General features: G+C 44.4%; 1 protein-coding gene across 1 annotated transcript in view; it reads left to right on the top strand.

Annotated features, from left to right (window-relative positions):
- LOC139306623 (R3H domain-containing protein 1-like) overlaps nt 1-25,183 on the top strand; it is a 44,217-nt gene that overhangs the window by 697 nt on the left and 18,337 nt on the right. Inside the window, exons 2-13 of the mRNA XM_070930523.1 lie at nt 8,340-8,499; nt 12,946-13,138; nt 16,525-16,542; nt 17,158-17,247; nt 20,326-20,449; nt 21,991-22,069; nt 22,508-22,567; nt 23,199-23,339; nt 23,579-23,687; nt 23,867-23,962; nt 24,302-24,327; nt 24,625-24,678. Of these exons, the coding sequence (XP_070786624.1) occupies nt 12,986-13,138; nt 16,525-16,542; nt 17,158-17,247; nt 20,326-20,449; nt 21,991-22,069; nt 22,508-22,567; nt 23,199-23,339; nt 23,579-23,687; nt 23,867-23,962; nt 24,302-24,327; nt 24,625-24,678 (950 nt within the window). The 5' untranslated portion in view covers nt 8,340-8,499; nt 12,946-12,985. The remainder of the gene's footprint in view (nt 1-8,339; nt 8,500-12,945; nt 13,139-16,524; nt 16,543-17,157; nt 17,248-20,325; nt 20,450-21,990; nt 22,070-22,507; nt 22,568-23,198; nt 23,340-23,578; nt 23,688-23,866; nt 23,963-24,301; nt 24,328-24,624; nt 24,679-25,183) is intronic.

The following is a 25,183-nucleotide window of genomic DNA, read 5'->3' as shown; positions in this document are numbered from 1 at the left end:
TGGAATAACGACTGAAAACTATCGAGGACAAGTTATATTGCTCTAATGATTAATCAAAACTAATACATTTTACTTTCGATTGATTCTTCACAGCCTTCCTCACTGCTATAATGCGAATCATGGTCTCTTGTCTTTGTGGTAGATGCATAATTAGCAATGAGAGATTTTCTTGGTGTATGGGAGCATAGAAAATCAAGTCATGCTAATTGATAAAGCCCACCTATTAATAAATGAATAATTGAAATGAATGAATGATGCAGTGTGCCTTTGCACATAAACAACCACAGACATTTTCAGCAATTGTCTTTTTTATGTTGAGTGTTGATATAGATTTTTTTTTATTTGAGAGTATTTACATATACAGTAGTTTAGTACAACTTTATAATGGTGGACCGTAAAACCTGATGCTTGTAAAAGGCCATAAATCATACATCTAATAACTCGTTTTGAACTTGTATAATAAGTGACTTATACCCGCTATAATTACGACACTCTAACCCAGACAGTTATAGACTTGAGGTAGAGATGGCAGTGAAGGCTTGCAAGTCGCCCCCACTGAGGCTGAGCATCATGATGGTATCATTTTCATTAATGTACCAGCGGAGCCTGGTGGGTGGAGAGTGGATGCTGGTTTCAGTCCCTCCAGCTGCTGCTTTCAGAGAGTGGAGATGATGTGTTAATCTTTGCAGGGCCGGCAGCTGTGCAGTCCGGCGATAAGCTGCATATGTTGTGTGGGGGAATTGTGACCATAATTAGTCCTTGCGTATGCTGATTTAGAAGTTCACAATCAGGTTCATGTCCATGTTCGAGTGGTATGGTTATTGCAGATAAATATCAACATCTGTTTTTACCTGCTGGGTGTGGTGTAGTGCAATAGGAAGTGGTAGTCAAAGAAAAGTGCACTAAATCGTTGTGCAAATGACGCCCTTGTGATTGTCTACACTCTGTGGCCTCCGAGGCTTAAAATAAATGCTAATAATTGTTTGCCAAAACTGTTTCACCTGCGGCTGCTCTGTTGACCATTCATTACACAGGTTAGGGCATATTTGGAGGTGTTGACATTATCAGATATTGAGGTTGAGGATGCTGTGTAATAGCCTTCACCAAAGATGTGGCCCAAACGACTAAATAATTCATCGCCTTCCAGGGGGAACGATCTCTCTTTCCTATAATATTTGGTCTGGGCCATTAAATAATTAATCCGCCCATCCATAAATTGTTTGTTCAATTGGTGACCTTTACGTGGGATTAAGGAAGCACAATAATAAATTCTTCAGAGACCTGGCATAACGAATGGCACAATTATGAGGCAGGATTGGATCGGATCGGTTGTCGCAGCCTGGTGTTGGTTGCTAAGTGACAGCAGGAACTTTTCCGCCCACTGTGTTTGCTGTTAAAGTCTGAGTGACTGAAAGGACAAAAACAATCACATTATGGCAGTCTAGACTTCGGCTGCGCATAGGTTTGCGTGTACGTTTGTGACCGCCTGTGTCTTTGACAGTCTGTCAGTCACTTAGTGATGAAAGTGCTGTATGAAGTAGACACTCAATCATCACTCCTATCCATGCTGTCTCTGTTACATGTACAGAGGAGACACAAGACTTGATCTTTAACGAAATAAACAATCCAAGTGAATGCTGGTGGAGGCCATGACTATGTATTATTTTTCCTATTAAAATCACAAGATGAAATAGAGCAGGTTAGGGGTGCAGTTTGATCATGCACAAGCAGCTGCTCCTCTTCCTCATGCATAGTCAGTGTATTGTTCTCTAGCTGATCCTACCAGTAAGCGAATCTTAAATGCCTAAAGCTGAAGGTTTTACTGTGGTAATTTCACTTTTCTGTTTCAGTAATGGGTGGTATTTCAGGTGGTGGCTGTCTCTGAGTCAGTGGGATTAGCTGTAGCCTTGTCTTCTTGTGTGAAGAGCAGGGTGCCAGCTTTAATGGGAAGGTAGCCCAGTGAACAGCTCGGCCTCTCAGCGGCTAGCGCCTCCCCATCGACTCTCCACCTGGTCTTTGAGCACCTAGCTGGCCACAGACACGTCGATCCTGTCCCCTATCCTCTCCTTCCTCCCCTGTTTGTCTCCTCTCTTTCTCCTTTCTTTTCCGCACCTCTGTGCTCCTTCCTTCGCCTTTCCTCTCTTGCCGCTCTCCCTCCCACCCTCCCGTTTTCTCATCTTCCTCGCTTCTTCCTCTCAGTCTCCTTCCATCTATCCCATGTCCCTGGCTGCCCTTTCCTCCTCCTCCTCCTCCTCCTCCTCCTCCTACCCCCGCCTCCATCCTAAAGCAGAGTAGCTAATGAAGAGCCCCATTTAGCTGGTGACTTTGGTTCAGTCGGCGCTACCGTAGCGCCGGCCGGCCTCGGCTGCCGTGACTGGCTGTTGAGGCTCTGACATCACACAGGGGCCAGCTGTTGATTTGGCGCTGTCTCCAAGGCTGGCTGGCTTGATGGGTTGTGGCAGGTAGACTTGTGCTCGCACAGCACTCTCCCTCCCTCCATCCCTCGCTTGCTCTCTCTCTCTCTCTCTTTGTGACACCCACTCCCCCTCGCCCTCTCCCTTTACACTCCCCTCTCCCCGTCTTACACTCTCACTCAGTCGAGCGAGCGAACAGGAGGCAGCAGGCAGCTGCCGAGGAGCGAGCTGGGAGGCGACTCCAGCCTCCTCTCCAGCAAATTGTGCCTCCTGTACAATGGAAACTAAGCAGTCGGGTAGCAGAAGGGATGGCGGGCAGAGCTGCCGGGCAGGTAGGTCCTGCAGCTTCAAGCCACTTCGGGCATGAACCTCACATGCCTTTTCTGTATTCCTCTTCATGTGTCTTGTCCTTTTTTATTTTGTTCTGCTTTTTCAACATTTTCTTTTTCATGTACCCTTTTCAAGGCTGTTGATTTTCTGCTGTTTATTACTTTAAAAAAACATGTTAATCCATGAGAAAATCTCTTCCGCGTCAGCCTCTCTGTTCCTTTTTATCATCGCATGGCAGCAAGTCAGTAAGCAAGTGTGCAGCCGTCTTTCTTTGGCTTGTTAAACTGAGCGCAACATGAGATTTGGTGTGCTGTCAGTGCCGTGTTACTCAGCGAGCTGAGCCAGAGCTTTTTTGGGGGGGAAAAACAATCTCCTCGCTAGTTTGCCAGTGCTGCTTCTGCTTTTCATTACGGGGATAATTAACCAAGATCAGCCAATAAGAGGCTTCGCTCTGCTTTGTTCTCCGAGCCAAGCTCATCCTCTGTCTCCCCGTTTCCCTTGTTTGTTCTGCAGGTGTTGTCTGCAAATGGACTTTTAATGACTCTGGCGGACTTTTTGAGTTATTCTCCTCTCATAAGGCTCCACAGATTAAAACTGCTAGACTTGCATGTTAGTTTTCTGTGTTTATTGTTTCTCCTCTAATTGCCTGGATTGATATTCCCTGGAAGCGCTCCTGTGGGATAGGTAATGGATTACCTACATGCTCTGCTGTGGATTTAATTTATTAATGCTGGCTGACTGCGCCTCTGCTGCGCCGCACCGCCTTATGCGACCTGGAGGCAGAGCGAGCAGCGCAATTAGAGGCTCATTTGTGCCTGTTTATGTATTTTTTTTCCCCTGTTAATTCAGTCTGAGCTATTACAGGCAGTTCCTTAAACTGACACTGCTTCAGTTGCCCTGAAATTGAGGCAAGCAGTGTATGAAAGTGATATCATTTCATAAGCTTTACACTAATCGTTTTCTGGTCCAATTATATAGCTCCCCTGTCAGTGCTTTCCTTGCTTTGCAATTAGCAGAAATGGCCAGAAAATGGGAGATTAGTTACTCAGTTTAGCAAAACACTGAAATCAATTTTATTGCGGTGCCATGAGTGCGAACCAGCATTAGTAACCTAATTAACTGTTTATTTGATGTCTGATTTTATTAGCCAGGGTGCACGTCCTGCACTCTGCTGAAGCCGATTTATTCTAAATCCGTCATTTTTTTTGTTGGTTTGTTTGGAAGTCAGGAATTAATTGCAGAGCTGTCAAATGTTTGGCCGCGCTTGCTGGGTTTTTCTGTGGTTTGAAATGTACAATTTTCAAGCCTAACTGTTAATTTCTACCCAGAAATGGCGAGCAGGTGACACAAGGCTGTAGCCCTCAGACATGGCATTACCTTTGTATTTGCGTCTCGATGCTCCACTGAATAAAGCTCTGTTTAGCATTCTACATCTCTGCAGACAATATCCCAGCTGTTTGGCACCGCTCCTACCGTTGTTCTTTTCATGTGACACTTGCAAAAGCTCATCAGCAGCAATAAAGCATGAATTATGGTCCAACGCGTACTCTGCGATTGCACGCAGATGATGCTGCTGCTTCTTATTTTTTATTTATTTTTTTATTTTTTTAGAAATCATCGCTGGGTTTTTCTTTGTGATGCGCACAGAAGCTTGTGAAGGTGACGGCTTGTTCTTTTCCACCCCGCATTTGACTCCTCTCCTCGTTCTCTGACGAGAATAGAGCCGGGGATGGAGTAGCAGATAGAGGGAGGGATTGAGGGTCCTTCACCTCCAGTTGAGCTGGTTATAGCCCAGACAAGAGCCCTGATCCACGCAGAGCCGAGCAGGACAGAAGAGAGCGGAGGTGTGGGAGGGAAAGGTCAGCCTTTGCGAGAGAGAAGCAGGTGTGTGTGTGTGTGTGTGTGTGTGTTCGTGTGTGTTCGTGCTTGTGTGAAGGGGAAAGAACATAAGTATGCTGGAGTGTGCTTGCTTGCCTGTTCCCGTGTGTGTGTGTGTGTGTGTGTGTGTGTGTGTGTGTGTGTGTGTGTGTGTGTGTGTGTGTGTGTGTGTGTGTGTGTGTGTGTGTGTGTGTGCCATCACCGGTAGGCTCTTATGTGCTTCACAGTGATTGAAAAATTTCTCATTAGCTCGCCATTCAACATAATTGTCCGTGAGAGTAGTCCGTTAAGAGCCTGGTGTATGATTAACTCGGCCCAGTTGACGGCCACTCTTATGACCCCACCATGGGTTATTGGAGAATTAATTTCTGTCAAGAAGATATGTGTGCCATGTTGGATTTTTCTTTTTTGACGACAATAATTTCTCTGTTTCCAGTATTCTAATCCGTCTAGTTTAGCATATCTGCATGTTAATGCATTGATGTATTTGATTGTGTGCAGATGGGCAGGTTTGATGCATCTGATCACTTGTGTGCGTGTGTGAGTGAGGTTGCTGATATGCCGTCGGGCACGACGATGAAGGTGGTGTGACACTGAACGGTGCCTAAGGGAGCCTGTTAAAGGCTGCTGCGCTCTGCGGCGACTGTAATACCAATGAACCACTCCCTGTCAGCTACAGCACAATACTGGAGGACGCACAGGCAGGCGGAGCGTCTGAAGTTCACTGCTGTGTGTGTGTGTGTGTGTGTGTGTGTGTGTGTGTGTGTGTGTGTGTGTGTGTGTGTGTGTGTGTGTGTGTGTGTTCGTGTTCGTGTTCGTGTTCGTGTTCGTTCATGTTTTGTGGTGCAAAGTTTTCTTAGAAGCTGTTGAGCACCAATTGAACTGTGATGTTTCTCCGTGTCTGTCGAAACATTTTTTTCAGGGTGTGCATTGTATGCGCCATTAGCATTCATAGGACTGTCTCTGCCGTACCACACACACACACACACACACACACACACACACACACACACACACACACAGGCTCAGTGTGAAGTCCTGAAGCCCGCTCAGCAGCTCTGGTCATAAAACCTGGAGCGCCCATGGCCAGACTCTGCACCGCTGTCAGAGCAACATTTACACTCTGCGTGTGTGTGTGTGTGTGTGTGTGTGTGTGTGTGTGTGTGTGTGTGCGATAGCTGCAGGACCAGCACTGAATTACAGAGCAGGCTCCACATTTTTCCATTTCAGGCATTTAGCTGGCTCTCCTATTCGCGGCATCTTGAATTGGTACCACTTCTGCCTTCAACTACGAGCAAGAAGGGCAAAAAATCCAGAGCCACGGCACCAAGATGATACTGCTGTCACACCGGAATAACCGTGTGAAAAGTGCTGGGTGCTTTTAGAAAGAGATAAGAGGCAAAAAGAAGAGCAGAAGGGTAAAGATAAGAACATCTCAAAAAAAGAGGAATATATATGGTATTGAGAGGAGAGGTGATTCTGCGTTAAGATGATCAACACTCAGTGAGAGATTTCCTGGCTACAAACTGCATATACTGGGTTGTGTACCCTCCAGATGCAAGTAATCATATAAATGACATCAACATTGATGAATGGATCCCTCTCTGGGCCTCACAGACGAGCGTTTGCCAATGCCAGGGAGAAATGCTACAGGCTGAAGGGGACATTTTCCTCACAAATCTGCTAAAATGTCAATTAGAAAAATTCAGATTTCAAGCTTAAAGGACTGAATTTCCCTTTTTTGCTCACATGTACTGACATTATATCACTCAGCGTTTCCCATCCGTAGGCTCTGCTTGGGCGGCCCGCCCAGGTAGATGAAATCTGATTCATTTTTTTATTTTCTGTTCTCAATCAAGACTCAATTGTCGTTTCGTAATGACACCTTCAGCCCATCGTGAACACTCGCATGTGCGGAACAGAAACTTTAGAGTGCAATTTTTACCCACAACGTTTTGTCAGCGCACCAGTTGTTGTCTATCAGCTGTAGCATGCTAATCTGGGTTAGCCAGGTTGGTCAAGCTCATGTAGTTTTGTTGCCATCCGAATGTGTTCACGTCACACATCTTCTTTTAACTTATGAGGGTAATTGGACAGGCTAGCTAGCAATGTTAGCCTCCACACTGAATTGAACACTGCAAACAGTGCAAAGTGATGTATATGTATAAGTTAGCTCGCTAGCTTACACAGCAGCAACCTGTGGGAAACACTATCACTGTGTATGAGATCAAACGACAACAGTCATGGTAAGGAGTTGTGGAGTCTTGGATCGTATTAACACTAAGTAACATTAAGTAGTCTTGTTTAAGGCCAGTCATTAAGTATTAACACTCATTGTATTGGTGGTTGGTTGGGCAGTGCACCACATGGCGACTGCTCCATGGCACGTCGCTCCCACCCATCATCATCTCAGGCTGCCGCTCTGGCTGCAGGCTGAGGTGCCATGAGAAGGAAGATTATAAAGTGAGCAGGGATTCCACTTGACCTTTTTTGGCTGGCACGGGGGTCTCACCAAGACCATGTTGGGAGCAGCAGCCAGGCCTTGGCACCGTTGGGTGCCAGAGTCAGCGTGGCACGTCGCCCGCTCGCTGAGACGGAGATTAGGGGAGAGGAGGGAGAGGCCGAGAGAAATGCAGGGCGACAATGAGAAGCCAGAGCGAGTTCTATATGTCGCTGTAGGGGAATGTACAGCATTGAGTAATTGGATGTAGAGCTGAAACTAATAGCTGATTAATGGATTAGTCCGTGGACAGAAAATGAATCAGCACTATTTTAATAACCAATTCTTTTTTTTTTTCTAGCAAAACTGCCAAAAAAACTTTTCTGTGTTTTCTATCAGTGTAAACTGGTTATCTTTGGGTTTTGGCCTGCTGATCTTCCAAAATAAGACATTATAAGAGGGAAAAGTTTGGAAATTATGATGGGCACTTTTCACAGTTTTCTGACATTTTATAGACCAAATGATTGCCATTAATGGAGAAAATAAATGGGTAGATTAATCTATAATGAAAATAATGGTTAGCTGCAGCCCTAATTCCATGTTTTATCATCCTAATTTGGCAACTGGGACCAACTGCCGCCAATAAAGCCAAGCACTAACATCAGATGTACAGGACACAGTAACATAGCTGAGAGTTCAACAGTGTAGTCAAGTGAGGTGCACAGAAAAATACTGATTTAGTCAGAAAGCTGGAAATCACATTCACTGTATCACAAAAGACTTTTCCTCCAATATGTCAATATTTTGCAGCCCTGTTGTTGTTGTAGGTCCTGCCCAACCAGTGTCACCCTGTAGTTCAGTTAGAAAGGAATTTGCTGGAAAATAGAGATTGTACGCTAGACTATTTGAAATTTATGTGCCACCAAATGGCAGAGGATTTTTTAGCTGAGAAATGCTATCTCCCCCCGCTGCTCTCTGAATTCCTAATGCGTGGTTTTTACGAGGTTGGCAGGGGTGCCTTCTCCTGTTGCCTCCGCCACACTCCCATCTCTGTGCTCATCCATTATTTATGGTGCATCGGCACGCACAGGCCCAGAAATACACACTCGCAACACTTTTACTTTTTGCTCCAACACACAAATATTTCAGAGTTGCTGACAATCCTGACTGCTGTCAGTCCACGCGACCTCAGTGTCTCCTAACCCCTGACCCCCGACCCCCACCCCACCCCACCCCTAGCACCGCAGCGCTAACCCTGCGCCTCTCTCGGTTTGCAGGTCAGCAGGGGTCATGAGGGTGTCGGAGGCCCCGGTTGCTGTTCAGAGCAGCTGAAGCAGACATGGGCAAAGAAGTCTCGAATGGCATCGGTAGGCTCGGCCTCATCGACTTCACCAGCCACATCCTCCTTCGCCACAACCACCACTGGCTACGCAACAAGTACGTACGTTTGTTTCTGTTTGACAAGGACAGTCAGTCAGGGAATATGACAAAAAGAACTCCAAATATTTTAACTGAATTTCCATAACATCATCAAAAGAGCTACTGCTATGTGAATATCAGGAGTTAGGTCATCAAGATAAACAGTTGGTGGCGCTAATTCCCCAATTGGGTGCCATTTCCAGCGTTTCCACAAAGTTTGTGGATGGAAATGCACTTAAATAACGGGGTGGGCAACATGTCGGTAGTTATCCCACTGTCGTCGCTAATGTTATGTTATGATGGAATATTCAGTATCTTATGGTGAGAGTATCTCACATTGTGACAGATTTTTGGAAAATTTTCACTTGGGATTCATTTAGATAAGAACTATAAGCTACAATCTAAACAAGACACATTTTGTCATGAGGTGATAAATGACTATAGCCCTGGTTACAAATGTAGAATGTAGCAGGGTATACATTGTCTGGGTCCTATAAAGATATTGAGGAAAAACAACTATTTTACCAAATATCTGATACCGAATACGTGTGAAAAACTCAACATGAATTTCCTGTAAACCGACACAATACGACGCATGTATTCACATATTGACTCACCAGTTAACGCTTCCATTAAAACATTGAAAATAAGCAATATGCAGTTTCCTGTTATTCTGACATGATACCCGTGTTCATTTTTTTTCCCGTGAGCACCTCGAACCATTTTCCCACTATAATAGTGCAATGTCAAGTCCATCATCAGAATCAGAATCTGTTTTTTGCCAAGTAACATACATTACAAGGAATTTGCTGTGGTCATAAGTGACTAATACCTGAATATGCACCATGCGGAGATAGCCATAACATTAAGTCTCTGTCATTAGACTAGTGTAGCAACACTAAGTACTAACTAGAAACTCAGTGATAACTGGTGTTTTCTCAAATAAACCACATTATTATTTTTCACTTTTTATAATTTGTCATTTCCGGCAGCCAAGCTTTCTAAAACTCAACAAACTCCATTAAAAGTCTGTGTTTTAACATTTATGTAATTCTCAAACCTAATGGGATGCTTTAGTACAGTGTTAACTTGTAATAATAAAGTCAACGTGTGGAGCAGCAAGAAATCAGAATTATTCTGCAATGCACTTGATTGGTTGTGGCTCGAGGCCATTATCCATAATATGACACTACAATATTAAGAGTGCCATAAATATATATATATGGTGATGTCTGTTTTCAGTCTCACTCATAAGAGACCAATTTGGTACCCCCTAAATTCCCTGACGTTTCCTTAATGTAGCACTAAGGATGTAATGATGATCCATATTACTTATGCAGTCAAAACATCAGGGATTCTAAACAGGCGCACAGTGCAATTACCTCCGCCGTGAGAGACGAGGCGGTGGAATTTGAATGCATCAAAGTCTGAAGCCAAATTTAGTCCAACACTCCGGTCCCATGATAAAATGTGTTTGGGAAAATGAGTGATTCGGTGAGGGACAAAATAGCTATCCATCACAAGCCTGGCTCTTGAAAATATCTGTCCAATATTGCAAATCTTCAACAGAGCGACTCAAGAGACTCCACTCATCAAAATGTCAGCAACAGACGCTAAATATTCAAAGGCGTGCGCGGCACTCTGGAGTATTGAGCTGTTTTCCTTCAGAATGTAAAAATAATGTAAAGCAGCAGCCGGCGTTGCTTTTGTCAAACCTCTGACAGGTCATTGAAATTCAACATCTGACTCTCCAGCGCCCGGCTACGTTTTAGCTAACCTCTTAGCCTCGCGCAGCATTGGGTTAGCGGTGCATTTGCCTGGCAGAAGAGCTCCGGAGAGCAGCGGACCTCACTAGCAGTCAATTACTCTGACATAGAGGAATTGGATGCCACCCTTTTCTTTTTTTCTTTTTTTTAAAGAGAGAGCCGCTCCCGCTCGCTGTCTCAGCTCTTGGGAACGGAGATAAACAATCAAGTCTCAGCCGAAGCGCTTTTTGCTGCTCAGCGATCAGATTGGAAAATGGCTCTGATCACTGCCGGGCAAATAGGTTGAGCCCCCCCCCACTGATTGGTGCAGGCTGGAACACACACACACACGAAGCCAGACACACTCGAGCGCAGAGTAAGTGCTGTCATGTGTGGCTCCAGTTTTGATGTGCAAAGTGAATTTGATGAGCCCGTTTCTAATTAACCTATTAATCATAGCTCTCATGTACCAGATGTCTGCCCTCCCTTGTTGTGCGTATGCGTGTATCTGCGCGCGCGTGTGTGTGTTTCGCTGCATGGGGCCTGACTGCATAATTAGGGCGTATCAGCAGGATGAACTCGCACCATGACTTCAACATAGGGAGGTCATGGCATTACACAGATAGACCATAGGTGAGAGATTGGCAATAATGTAGAGTTCTTTTTATTTAGAAAACTAGTTTTTTCCTCTTTCGAATTAGTCAACCCAGAAAGTCTCCATGTTTCATGCACAATGTTTGAACCAGAGTCATTAAAGTAACCACTTTTTTTTTTTTTTTTTAAAGTTAGCAAGCAATTTAATTTGCCTTTGGGATGTTAATCGAAGAAAACACAATCTAATAATATACCTTCATACAGTTTTAATTGTAAAGTTATTTTAGCAGCTTTAAAAAAATAATAGTATTAATAATAAAAGTTTAATAGTAAATAAATAACTTTATAAGGATATAGTAGGAGTGTTTCCTTCACATTTCAATAATTTGTACAATTGGTACGTACAAGTCTCGATGGACACTTGACCCTCCGCGCCTCCTTCAAACAACTCAAAACATCAATGTCAAAGTTTTGTTTTTTTGGGGCCCAAGTGGAGACGGACACGGTGATATGAGGCCGTTTGGTCTCACAGGAGCAGAACTGTCCCCCTGCTGTGTCTTGTCCAGGCATGTCCATTGTCTCTCGCCGAGCAGCTGCAGAGCAGCACAGACAGAAAGCAGTGACTGATGACACAAAGTGCCCCTCTCCTCCTCCTCCTGCCTGCTACTGCGTAGATCTTTTCTCACGGTGTGCAGCGAGTTTGAGTTGTCAAACGCAGATGTAACCAATGACGTTAATAATAGCTGAGATCCATGCAGATATGGAGCCACCAGTGATGTTATCAGGTGCACCTTCTCTAAATGTTTGCCATGAAAACATTTGTTTGGCTTCTTCGTGGGAAATGAGCGTCTTTACGCACGCGGTAAATCACTGCTATTACTTCTACAGTGTTGTAGCTCTCCCTTTCAAAATAAAACCCATAAGAAAAACTGAGACAACACAAACAGTCATTACTGAACAATGTGGATCTCACCACGGATGAAGAGCAGGTGCTTTGCTATGGGCCTGATTTAATGACCCATTGTGAACAAGTAAGTTTGATCTATTACTTTATGCATAAATAGCTTTATTTACCATTTTTAATGTTATGGACCTTTTTAATGGCATAGTAATACACCTCGTATACACACTATGTATTATAATTCTGTTTAATTTTTCATAATGTAGAATAATTTAATAATCACATAGATTGATGTTTATCGTCATCAGTGATATGAACTCATTTTCAACTGTTTCTTTTACACAGTCGAGAGAAGAAGGATGAGGAGACTGACTGCAGGCCTCCACAACCATTGGACACGCCCCAGATCAGCCCTCAGTGTTTTCACTCTTTACTGTGTATTGTCAGAAAGCTGCTTATGCATTGATCATGCCATAGGTGTAATTCTGAATTTTCAAATTTATTTTTTGTTATGTGGTGTTATTTCTGAAATAATAAATCTGCTACAACTAGTGAAAGCCTATTATTGTGTTGGTATATGTATATATATATATATATATATATATATAATCACTTTGCCATGTGCTTTCTGGAGAGTGAAAGGAGAGCAAGCACAAATTTAGAAACTGCTAATGTGTGAGTATTTTAGGTAGTAGAATTCATGCAGTACATTTTGAATGAAAGCCTGACTCATGCAGGATGTTTGAGGCTGATACTGATATCAATATATGTATGTTTTGTTTTGTTTTTTTATTGCTACATGAACACGAGGATCGCTTAAATTGGTTTTCTTAAGGTCCATTGATCATGACACTGTAGTAGAAAAATCAACTTGCCGGTACTCTCAGGTGGACAAACTATGTAACAATGTATGGTGACACAATTTTCTGAAAGACATGCGTTTGTATTTGTACATCTGTGCTGACATATTAACTTATATATCTGTTATAATCTCGGCAAATCAAAACTACTAATATTTGGCCACCTAATGTCATTTTGGGCGCTCATTTTTGAAGAGCTGCCCAGATACAGTATGTCCCTGGGGGAAATAAACATGTAGAATACTTTGTGATAGGTTTCATTAGTATGTTCCTGTTGTTCTGCACCTGCACCAGCGTCAACGTTTTGTCCTAAACATCTGACATCTGTGAGAATGGCCCTCACGGACGTATCCGTCTCTTTCAGGTTCTCTGTATTTGCCAGCATCTCCCAGTAAGACTTTGCAATGAGAATGTCCGATACAGTCGACAGTGAAACGATGAAGGTTTCCGAGGCCGCAGACACGGTGTCCTCTCCCAAAGACAACGGCACCAAGTCTGAGGTCGCTGACCAGAGCGTCAGAGAGGAACACGGCAGCAACAATAAGAGGGACGTGCAGGTAAAGACCTCTGACATCCGCCACGAACATCCTCCCACAACGTGTTGTATAAGTTGAATGATTGAAAGGTCTTTTTTTTTTTTTTTTTCCCCCAACGTTACGTCAACCCTTCTCTTTGACAAATAATCGGAGAGGTGTCAGCCGCCTGACCGAAACCCCGAGTGAGCTGAGGACACTTGACACCTCACCAAACATTTTTGCTTTTCCTCCACGCTCATCTCCATGAAAATTCAGTAACAGTCAACGTCAAAAAACCCAAACTGCCCTGGGGATCTCCTGTCACCTGCGGCATTCAGGATGATTTTCCCAGCTACTTGAGCAAGCAAAATTATTCCTGAAAAGTATAATCTGCTCTGACTGAAATAATAATGTGGGGCCTCGCCACAGCACCAGGGTCAGTCAGAGTCCGTCTCGCTGTTGGGGAAACTTCAGAGCGTGGAAACTAGTGAATCGTACGTATCCTCCATGGGAGACATTAAAGCAGTGGATCTGCTGGGGATTCAGGGCAGCTGAGATCACTTTCAAATAAACTGCTAATTAATTAGGTCTCTATGTCATTGCAACAAATGTGCTTTGGGACTGCAGAAAATTTGCACTTGTTAATTTGGCTTTTAAAGTAAAACTGGTGCTGGCTGGTTTGTGCTTGACGAGGAATGGACGCTAAAAAGCCAAAATGGCGTGAAATCTCTGTGAGTGTGGTCAAGGAAACAAAATCCAGGAAAGGAAAAGGATTGTCTCTTTTGGCTGCAGCCTAAAAATAGGATTCAGGCCAATCTGGCCTTGTGGTTGGAGGCAGGCAGAGCGAGGGAGTCAGGTAGGCAGATAATCTGGAGCTCAAATCCTGGCTTATCTACCAACTTCCTGTGTCTGTGTTACCCCGAGGAACAGAATGACACCAGCATGGGGGGAGCTGCAGGGGAGGGAGGGAGAGAGAGAGGGAGAGAGAGAGAGAGAGGGAGAGAGAGAGGGAGAGAGAGAGGGAGGGAGGGAGGGATGGGTGGAGAGGTTGTAAGAATGAGGCATCAAGGACAGGAGGGACGGTAAGAGAACATGAGAGACATGGTGTGGAAGAAAAGACGGGAAGGAACACAGAGGGAAGAAAAAAAGAGTAGCATGAAGATGGAAATGGGGGAATGATTTCTGCTCCTTAAATCATTCTACTCCACAACGGGGAGGGGGGGTAAATAAATAAATAAATGAAATCTGGTCAAAATAACTCGCCACAGACCGCATTTGAGAGTTTTGCAGCGCCAGTCATTTATAACAGTCATTTAAAGCTATGATCAGTAGCTTATGGGGGCTAATGTTGGCTAACATTAGCCCAGCTACCGTCTCCACTACTACTCCAACAGTACATTTATTTATTGATATATTTACTATCTAACATCTAATATTTCTCAGAGTGTCCAACTGAATGTCCTGTAGTTGCCCCCCCTCCCCTTCTTTTTTTTTTTTTAAAGAGAAACATGAATTCCAAGATACAGCTTTTTATAATTGAATCAATAATAGATTTGAAACTAGTGATTGAAATTAGCAGTGTTCCCCCCCCTCCCCCCCCCCCACCGCTTCTACGTGTCACCTTAAACTGACTTTGCATGTCCTCCTCGAATGTCTTTTTGTGGCCTCTCCAAATGTAGGACGAATCTCGCTGCTTACCTCTCATTCTATTCCATTCCCCCCCCCCCTAAATCTCACCCTGGCATTATTATTCCGTGGTCACAGGATATGCCAAGATATGCTGACGGCACTGAAGTCCCTGACCTTTTTCTGCTCGTAATTTCCAGCAGCAGAGGAGGTGAAGCTAATTCTGTCGATCTGTGTGAGAGCGTCGGTTAAATGCCTGAAATGTTCATTGTGGGAGAAATAGAGGAGGTAGGGAACAGGGATAAGAAACGTGGAGGGGGGGGGGGGTAGCGGTAGGTGTAATGGGGGGTGACAGAAAAGCATTCCAACAGAGGAAAGAGGGAGGGAGGGAGGGAGGGGGGGGGGGACTGGGTGACTTTGCCACCATCTGCCTCCAGCTCTCCAGCTCCGTCCTCTGCGGCAGGACAGGTGGCTGGTGGCCGCCCTACTTCTGCTGACTTCAGCCCTTTCCCTCTCCCCCCCCTTTCCCATTCCTTTATCTCCTGCCGGCATTGTTCATTCCCCACCGGCCCCCACGCCGCTCAATTAGCTGGTGTAGCGGTGCGCTCACGGTCCCAGCCCTCTTCCCCCCACCCCTCCCTTCCTCCATCCACATCCATATTACCTGATATAGAAAGGGGCGCGGCAGGTCACAGGCACTGGAGATGGGCGAACAGCGGTCCATTTCCATTTTTTCTTCTTTCTTTTTTTTTTTATAGGTGTTATTTGGCCCTGGAGCTCAATGAGGGAGGGGAGGGGTTGTCCTTTTTGATTTTTAGAGGACAGGTGGGAAGGACGGAGCTGTGTGTGTGCACATGTGTGTTAGTGTGGATGCATGTTGGGATTAGGAAGCAGAGGACTGGGCTCTGTTACAATTCCAACTGAAATGGCTCCTGCCAGGTCCCCCCCCCCCCCCCTCCCCTTCCTCCCATCCTCCGCTCCTCTATGCGTGCTACTGAGAGACCTTCTGTTTATACACACACACACACACACACACAGCCACTAGTGCGTGAAGCGCAGAGGCACCGAGCTGTCTCACACACTGTTGGGCGGCCGGTCTCTCCCTGCTTTCTGCGCCTCACCTCCAGCGCCTGGGTCTGATTCACATGACAGCTAAATGGAGCCGGGAGCGGCACATAAAACTGACCCGAAATGCTCGTAGCCAAATGTCTGGCTTTCGTTTTTTGCAGTGTGTGTGTGTGTGTGTGTGTGTGTGTGTGTGTGTGTGTGTGTGTGTGTGTGTGTGTGTGTGTGTGTGTGTGTGTGTGTGTGTGTGTGTGTGTGTGTGTGTGTGTGAGAGGAAGGGGCTCTACAGTGCAACCGCTTTGGTAGCATATGCTCGACAAAATTAATTCATGCTCCCAGGAAACGGTGAATGTTAAACTTGAGATTTCATGCTGCACAGAGAATTTTCATTTTTCTTTTGCCGCTAAATTTTGTTGTGTGCGCTCACATTTTTCAGTTAAGGAACAGATGTAAAAAAAAAAATTTAAAAAAAAAGACAACGAAAAAAAAACACAGCATTACAGGAGGTTATTTGTCTTTTTTTGCTGTCTTGGTATGAATTGTTTTGCTCTTTTGCAGAGCTAGTAGCGCACGCATGCACAAAATGTAGGCCAGTCATATTTAATTCAAACTTCTCCACTTCCTTAAAGTAACGCTCCTCTTTTCCCCCTCAAAACTTCTGTGGTCTGTTTGATTTGATTTTCCTGTGCACTTCTTTCCCCTGCACCCCCCCCTTCCCCTCCCCTACCTATGGACAGCCTGTGAAGTACTCTAAGGTACGGTACGCTCGACGTGCATGTTGTGCAAGGATGCTCCAACCTGTCTAATGTGCACTTGGATTGCGTTGTTTGCTTGGATTAAGTTGGAAGTTGTACCCGTGTTTCCTGTCAAGCAAGTTGTCATCGTGCGCAGCAGACGGCCAGAGTTACTTCAGTGCAATGTGCTGGGATGCCATCATATGAATGATAGTGGAGGCAATGGTGTGACTTAAGCCTGAAAAAAAACAGTTTTAAGTGGACATTTCCTGTGTGCTTGCTGCATTGCTGTTGATGTTCCCTCAGGAAAAACATGAGAAGTGCTTGAGTTCATGTGAAAATGCTTACTCCATTTTTTATTTAAGATTGTTCTGATCAAGGTATCTGAGAAGATCTGCAGCCGCTGGTCTGCAATCAGCCTAGCAGCGAATGGCTCAGTCACTCGGGAGGGAAAGATTTGTCAGCTAAAATGTGAAATGTTGAAACTATATGATTTGCTTGCAAGAATCGATCATGCTCGCTGGCTGTTTCTGTATTACGTTGGCTTGTCACTGTGATGATATTGATGCAGTTGTGTGTGTGTGTGTGTGCGTGCATGGTTTTAACTGTGCCCACCTACCTGCACCCCCTCCTTAGTCCAACACCAGGCTAAAGCTCGTGCGGAGCCTGGCGGTGTGTGAAGAGTCCTTTCCTTGCTCTATTCCTGAGCCTTCAGCAGCACCTCAGGTAACAGTCTCTCTGAGTGTTTTCACATTAGAGGTGTGCTGGTACGCCAGTTTTATTACATACCACGGTGAAACATTCCCTGAACGCAGCGCCGCTCTCACGTCTTTATGAGCAGTTTGATTTTAACCACAAGGGATCAGCCAAACGGCGGCAGGACCGGCGACCCAGGCTGCTCGCCCGTCTATTTCTAGCTGCTCCTACTTGCTATGCCAACATTAGCCAGTCGACCGACTGAAGCGCGGCTAGTTTATGGGTGTCGAGTCGGGAGAGAGCATACATTTTACGCGACTGACTAAGAGGAAGCATCAAGAGCACGTGTTATGTTCTTCCTCACCACTCAGTTTCAGCAGCTTAGGGAATTTGTTAGCAGTAATGTGGAAATGTAGACCGGCGGTTGGTGCTAATAAGAGCCCAATATAACTGTAATGTGGTCCGTCACTACTACGTTCTGCCTTCTAACTATTAACACCCAGCAGGAAACACTTACTAACTTACTGAAAGACCCCCGCCAGACATGTTTAAGACATAAAAAATACTTGCTACGCTTTGAATTCTAATTTAACATCCAAGTCAAGTAATAATAAGCAAAACACATAAGTTCTTAGAAAGCCCAGTGTGACATAGGTGGTTCTCTGACTCCTCAGCCCACGCTGTTAAGCTACAAGCCCACATGCATAGCGCTGAAGTTCTGACCAGGGATCAGTGCTTCAGTTCTGCTCATTACAGCCGAACAAGTGGACCTCTGATGGTTGATTAGCGGCCTTTTGTCTGACAGTTATGATTAAATACCTGGCCGTGGCTGCCTGATGAAAACATCACATCATCAAAACAGAAAGTACAGAGCTCCAGCAGCGGGCCGGCCGTTAGTTCGCTAATTCAACTCTTCTTTTTGCGCCGTATCTCCAGGCAAAGCCCCCCCACCCACCCACCCACCCTCTGATCAAACTTTCTCCATTACATGCCACCCTGCACAGCTCCTGGCATGCTTTCACACACACACACACACACACACACACACACACACACAGGTGTGCTTGTTCCAGGCGTTTCAGCCAGTCAGCACCACGCTCCGTAACCAGAGGGCGGTGTTATTCCCACAGCAGTCTCGCATCGTCTGCACTCACACGACGTCCTGTATTGCCGCCATCAATCATGTCGAGGAAATTACAATTTCCACACGTCAGCTACAGAGAGCCGCGGAGCGCTCTAATTGAATACTCCTGATATTTCCCCCGCTACTGTTATTGGGCCCGGAGTCGAGGCTCCTTCTGCGGCAAACTTACCTAGAGGGGCGAGGTAAAGCAATAAAGAAGGGAGAGAAAAAAACACATGTACACATTCAGCCGCAAGATCACCGAGACCTCAAGATTATCTAATCTGTGCATTCATCATTTTACATTATTGTCTCCGATGTCAAAATTGTAAGCTTTAACAAAGGGCTGCATGGATCTATAGGCTGTCCAAGCCGTCTCTGCATCCTGAAAAACTACTGCCCTCACACGGTACGCCTGGATGTCAATTCCAATCAATGGCCGACAGTCGAGGGCCTCTGAATGCACGCTGTACTTTTTTTCTTCTTCTTCTTCTTTTTTTTTTTTGTTTTTAGACTGACAGCATGCTCATTACATATTCCGAAGACCATCATTTTCACGCTGTTTTTCCTTTATCTCGAGGTAAATGGATGTCAGGAAACAAATGAGGCAGCTCGCAACAGCTGCACATCAACCAGGCGGCTTCCATGTGATGCCGAGGGTGGCATTAAGTAGCAAACATCACCGCTTCTTGCCAGGGAAAGAAGAAGAAGAAAAAAAAAAAATCCTTTTGCTTTGACGAACACACACACACACACACACACACACAGGCATACGAACTCGCTGTCACTTATACAACACACAATCCTCGACTCATTTTCGCTCTCTCCCAGTCTCGCTCAGGCAATTAGTCAGTCACGTTTCTCATTAGCATATTACATTTTCACATATATTCCGAGCGTATTGAAATGAAGGAGAACGCAGCGTCTCATTATCTTGCTTCGCAGCTGTTACAGGGATCTAACTCGTGACCTTTTTCCGGTTATGAGCTGCTCTCCCACCACTAGGTCACCCCTTCTCCCACTCCGTCATTCATTCATTTCTGTGTCTCTCTCTCACACTCACACACACACACACACACACACACTCTAGCAGACTCTCTGATGTTAGCTTTCCAGAGTTGTGTTTAATCCACTTACGGTGCACTGGCAACCCCTCTCCTCCTTTCAGCTTTCCTTTCATCCTTTTGTAGAATTGCCTGAAAAGCAAATCAGATACTGCTCTGGAGTCGAGTGTGTGTGTGTGTGTGTGTGTGTGTGTGTGTGTGTGTGTGTGTGTGTGTGTGTGTGTGTGTGTGTGTGTGTGTGTGTGTGTGTGTGTGTGTGTGTGTGTGTGTGTGTGTGTGTGTGTGTGTGTGTGTGTGTTTGTGTGTGGGGCGAGGAAGCACGGCTGGGGTAAACCAAGGCCATTTTTAATAGATCTGGCAAAACATCCACACCAATCTTCTATTCAGATTGCAGCATGGTCGATTTTGAAGAACTTTCACAGTTGCAGGGGGATTACAGCGAACTCCTCCATTTTGTTGAATCTTAAAGAATGAAATGTGCTGTGTGGTTTAATTTTCGGACTCAAATTCATGTTTTATTCAGGTGGTTTATTGAAAACAAGCTAATCTGGCAGATAAATTGCCATCGCAATTTGGAATTCATGGACGCAGGCGCATTATTACCGGCAAGGAATCAGGTTTCGATGATAGACCAGGAGAGTTTATTAAGTGTCTTGCAGTGTCCTCTTTTGCCCATGCTATTCTCTAATTAACCTAGAACCTCAGGCAAGATCATAGAGGATTAAATGCCTCCTTTTCTAAATGAATGACTAATGTCTGCTCATCAATCAGGAGAGACTTAGGTCACATTTAGTATTTGAAGCTCTTGTGAAATGCTGACATTAACACACTAAGTTTGGTAATGAGTCGAAATTGTGAGGCCAGGTGGCAAAAACGCAAACCTCTGAATCAATCCAATTTTTTTCCCCCCTCCCTGAACAGGATGGATTCCTCCTCCAGCCCTTTGAAAAGGAAGAACGAGCCTCACAGGACCCAGCTGAGAAAGAGGACAGCTGCAACAAGGTGGACAAACCTGAGAAAACGCCCCGAAAAATGCTCTCGAGAGGTGAGAAATGCAATTAAACCTGTGGTGAAGTGCTTGTTTCACAGGGTCTATATAGATATTTTGTTTGTTTTTCTTGAATATTTTCACCTTCCCTTCTTATTCGTATGCATTATAACATATTCCACCACCAGTGTGGGCCCTGCTTTGAATATATATTTTATTTAATAAGTATTCATTATTAAATTTGGTTAGATTTTAAAATTGGAAACCTCTGTGAAGACCTGACGAGACCATGAAACAGATTTGCCATCACAGTCACAGGAGCTGAAATATTTCTCTTAACACCTCAGCTGTCTTTACATCATGAACACCTGGGGCCTCATTTATAAACATTGCTTACTCCCAAAAAGGAGCTTGAAAGACGCGTGCTTCTCCCATCCAAAAATTGGAATTTATAAATAGAAAACTTGGCAGGGGTATACGTGCTCATCTAAAAATGACTCGCACCATAGATTATATATATGTGTGTGTGTGTGTGTGTGTGTGTGTGTGTGTGTGTGTGTGTGTGTGTGTGTGTGTGTGTGTATGTATATCCAGTTTGTGTGTCACTGGCGACACTGAAGGCAAAGCAATGAAATGAAGCCAAATGCTTTAATGATACTTATCACACAATCCGTGTCACTCAGCCAAATTACAGCCTTCTAATAATTATATCCTTTACCATGTCACGAGGAACAGCCAATCCTAAACATTTTTTTTTTTTTTTATTATTATTATTCCGGCGCGGTGCCCTCCAGTATGTCCAAAAGCACTTCTCCATTTTAAATGATATCTCATTATGGGCTGATAATTGGCGTGATTCAGTTAATTGCGACAAGCTCAAGGTGTTAAGCAATTATACGGATTCCCACGGGCGAATAAAGGTGTCTGCTTCCCTCTGCGGAGCAACACCACTGATGAGGCAGCCTCCAATTATAGAAACCAGACACCCACCGAGGGGTGCGAGCTCCGGTGTCCCCCGACTCCTACTGAGGGGTCCTATCCTTTTGTTGGTGCACAGATGTTTTTTTTTTTTCTTTTTTCTGTGTCAACTTCGTTATCCGACCACTTCCTCATTTCTTAAGTGGTTCAGCTGGCAGCGCTCGCTGCTGCTGATACAAGCTGCCAGGTTGTTTTTTTCCCCCATATTGGTCACACCAATAACAACCCATAAGAACCAATGTCACCCTCAGGGAAGTTTCTGTCTTCAGATGTGCAGTCTGACTTCTCCATTTTTTTTCTTCACAAATAGTTGAATGACAAGCTGATTAATTTGCATATCAGTATTCACAATGAGCGTTTCATTAACTGTTTATTATTAATTTGGGGAGTTAACAGGGTGGAACATTTCAATTTCCTTGTTATTCATATAAAGAAAGTGATATTCAGAATGGTAATCTCTGGGTTTTATAAATCAGGACATATTTGAGTTTATGAAGATTTCTTTATTTGTGCGCAGGTGACATTTAGGGTGGAATCTGTTTTTATAAATTACATCTGTGATGCATTGCTTTAATTACCTCACTGATCCCTGAAACAAGATCTGTGTCTCTCCTGGTTAGATTCCAGTCAAGACTATACAGATTCGACTGGCATAGATCTCCATGAGTTCCTGGTCAACACATTGAAGGGCAACCCCAGGTAGGCTCAACGTACACACCCAAACTTTGACTGCCGCAGCGAAACGTGGACCCTCAGGAGCCTGCGGTCATTCGAAGTCATTTGAACTCGCAGAAACATTTGCCCGGATGTTGAACTTGAAGCCGTTGTACAAAACAAACAAGGAAGATGTGTTATTTCCGCCTTCCTGTCTTGGTAATGAAGTCGCTAGTTCCCTGCTGGCTAGTGAGTTAGCGGTGAGCTTGCTAGCTACAGTATTCACCAACTAGCCCTGCGTCACCAGGCCTTTCTAACCATGCAGATGAATTTCACTGGTGTGACTCGGCCTTTAGAGATCTTATTATTACCGTCTGATTGTGTTTCTCATGACCCGAGAAGTAAAAAGATTGTTGATTTATAACCCAGTTTTGTGTTTGAGATGTCTCAAAAACTAATCTTTAATATATGTCATTTTTTTAGGGATCGAATCATGCTACTGAAGTTGGAGCAGGACATCTTGGACTTCATCAGCAATAACGAGTAAGAAATAGTCATTAAGATATTATTATTATTATTATTATTAAGCAGCTTTTCATTCAGGTTTTGTATCCTAACCAAATTCAACCAGAGAACTTCATTAGTGAAGGCATGCTGCAGTGGATTTTGGGAATGAAAACCTGCAAACGTTTCCATCGAGTTAAGATATTCCTAGCTCTCAAGAATACCAGCACAGAAGGATCTTCACACTTTCAGATGGGCTGTGTTTGATGTCACACAATTAAGACGAACAGCTGTTTGCCATCCCAGCTGTTTCAGTTGTGTCTGCTGTAGAGTCTGTGGCCCTGTTTGGATGTGTTGCATCATTTTTAGTGGACTTACTGTTGGCTGTGGTCATCAGATTCTCCTTGTAGTGTCTTTGAAAGTGCGGAAAATTCAGTTTGGATCACTATTACTAATGTAGTCATGCTGGTCTAGAATTACTGAGGGCTTAAAGTTCTCCTCCAGCTTTGAAACATTTTCAAAACTGACCCCAGAGCAGATACATCCTGACAAGGTAAAACAACGGACCGGATTACTACCAGATGAAACACTGATGTTTTTCTCCAGCATATCAATTTAAAAGAACATTTCAACTGCAGACCGTTTACTGCATGTCTGTGTCTCCCTCCAGAAGCCAGAAGAGAAAGTTCCCGCCCATGACGTCCTACCACAGGATGCTGTTGCATCGAGTGGCAGCCTACTTTGGCATGGACCACAATGTGGACCCCAGCGGAAAGTCAGTGGTGATCAACAAAACCACCAACACTAGAATGTGAGCCTCTCTTTGGTTTCGTTTGATGTTTCTCAATCTTTTAAGCACATTTGAGTAAAATCAGTCCATGGACTTAACGAGTTAATTGGCGGTGAATTTTCTGCGAACCGCGAGCTGTTGCAATCAATGGACAGAGAAGTTGCTTTCCTGCCCCGCTCGCTGGTTAACATATGTTGCTGTCAGCATCTTCCTGAAATTAAGCTGCCACTAAAACTCTCGTGAATTCCCCCCGCCGACAGACCCGATCAGAAATTCTCAGAGCACATCAAGGATGACAGGGCGGACGATTTTCAGAAACGCTACATTCTCAAACGAGACAACTCCAGCTTTGATCGCGAAGACAGCACGGTAGGTGTTTTTTCTTTTTTTTTTTTTCTTTTTTTTTTTTCTCCCCTCACCAAGCTGTCACTTTCATTTCTGACATGTTGGTAAGAGTGGGACAATCTGGCGTCCCTGACATAGCTGCTAAAGAAGTGTGTGTGTGTGTGTGTGTGTGTGTGTGTGTGTGTGTTTTGTGTCCTTGCCAGATTCGAATGCGTTTGAAAGCTGACAAGAGGAGCAAATCGATGGAGGAGAGGGAGGAGGAGTACCAGCGAGCCAGAGAAAGGATATTTGCACATGATGTGAGAGCTGTTTGTGTAGGCGGGGGTGGGTGGGTTTGGGGTGGGGGGGGCATGTTGCACAAATCTTTGTGTCGTTTCTATTCATGTGCAAATTCGGTAGATTTTTTGCCACCAATTACCACTGCTGGATTTATGAATTTTTAGAGGGAGTCGCTCCGATTTGGAGCCAAATTCATGAAGTCCAATTTATAATGGGTGTACTGGGGTCCCAGCACCTGTGACTGTCAATTCTTTAATTATACGTACCGATAAATGATGAATGCTGGAGAGCAAGAACAAACTGTGCTCTGAATTATTTGAACCACTGTAATTGACTGTAATTTTCATTTCCACTCACAGGGAGATCACTTCCTGCTAGATAGAAGGTAAGTAGTAAAATTACTCCACCCACATGACCACTGTCTTTGCCTCACCTCTCGTTGAGGAGTCATTTTCTTCCAAAAAGCGGTATCTAATATGGATGATGAATTGTCAGCTAATTGGCCGAAGCAGAACCGATTTCATCCTTTAAAGAGCAGCTAAAGCTCTTCAGATAGCTTCGTCTTTAAATGATGTTCAATCACTTTTATAGTTTTTCCCGTCAGAGCAGCAATTAGAACCCCCCCCCCCCCGTTATGTTTTAAAATGGTGGATATCTCATTTTGTCTCCTTCTCCTCTTCAGTGCTCAGGATGAAGACGCATGCATGAGCACCCAACAGAGGCGGCAAATGTTCAGGTAGGCCCCCCCCCCCCTCCCGTCACACATCGTTCAGCTCTTTCAGGGGCTGAACCGCAGGCAGAGAAAAAGCCTTTCAATCGCTGGCTGCCTTAATCGGCTCGCTCGGGAGAAAGAGTGCTGATCTGAGGATTTGTTTTTGCTGCTCAGGAAAGCTTCAGTTAAATAGGATTTTCTGCCCCGGCTTCCTCATGTGGGCCGGCCTATTCGGACCAAAGCTTGCTAATTAAAACATGAAACTGTTTTTTATATATATATATATAGTAAAGAATACAAGAACATAATGTTTGTTATGGGAGAAGATGCAGTCTTCTCCAAAGGAATGAATGACCCTTGCTGAATATGGTCTTAATTTCTTACAGTTTCATGCAGGGGTCTGGTTTTGTTTTGTGTTTTTTTTTTTCCCCACTTTTCCATTAATTTTGTGTGGTAAACTTTGTAACAACTAACTCTTAGAGCTGAAACAATTAGTTGATTAATCGATTAGCTGATCGACAGAAAATGT

This window comes from Enoplosus armatus, chromosome 24, assembly GCF_043641665.1.
Source record: "Enoplosus armatus isolate fEnoArm2 chromosome 24, fEnoArm2.hap1, whole genome shotgun sequence".
In the NCBI taxonomy this organism is placed as follows: Eukaryota; Metazoa; Chordata; class Actinopteri; order Centrarchiformes; family Enoplosidae; genus Enoplosus; species Enoplosus armatus.
Note: the sequence above shows the minus strand (reverse complement) of the source record. Positions and strands in the feature narration are given on the sequence as shown.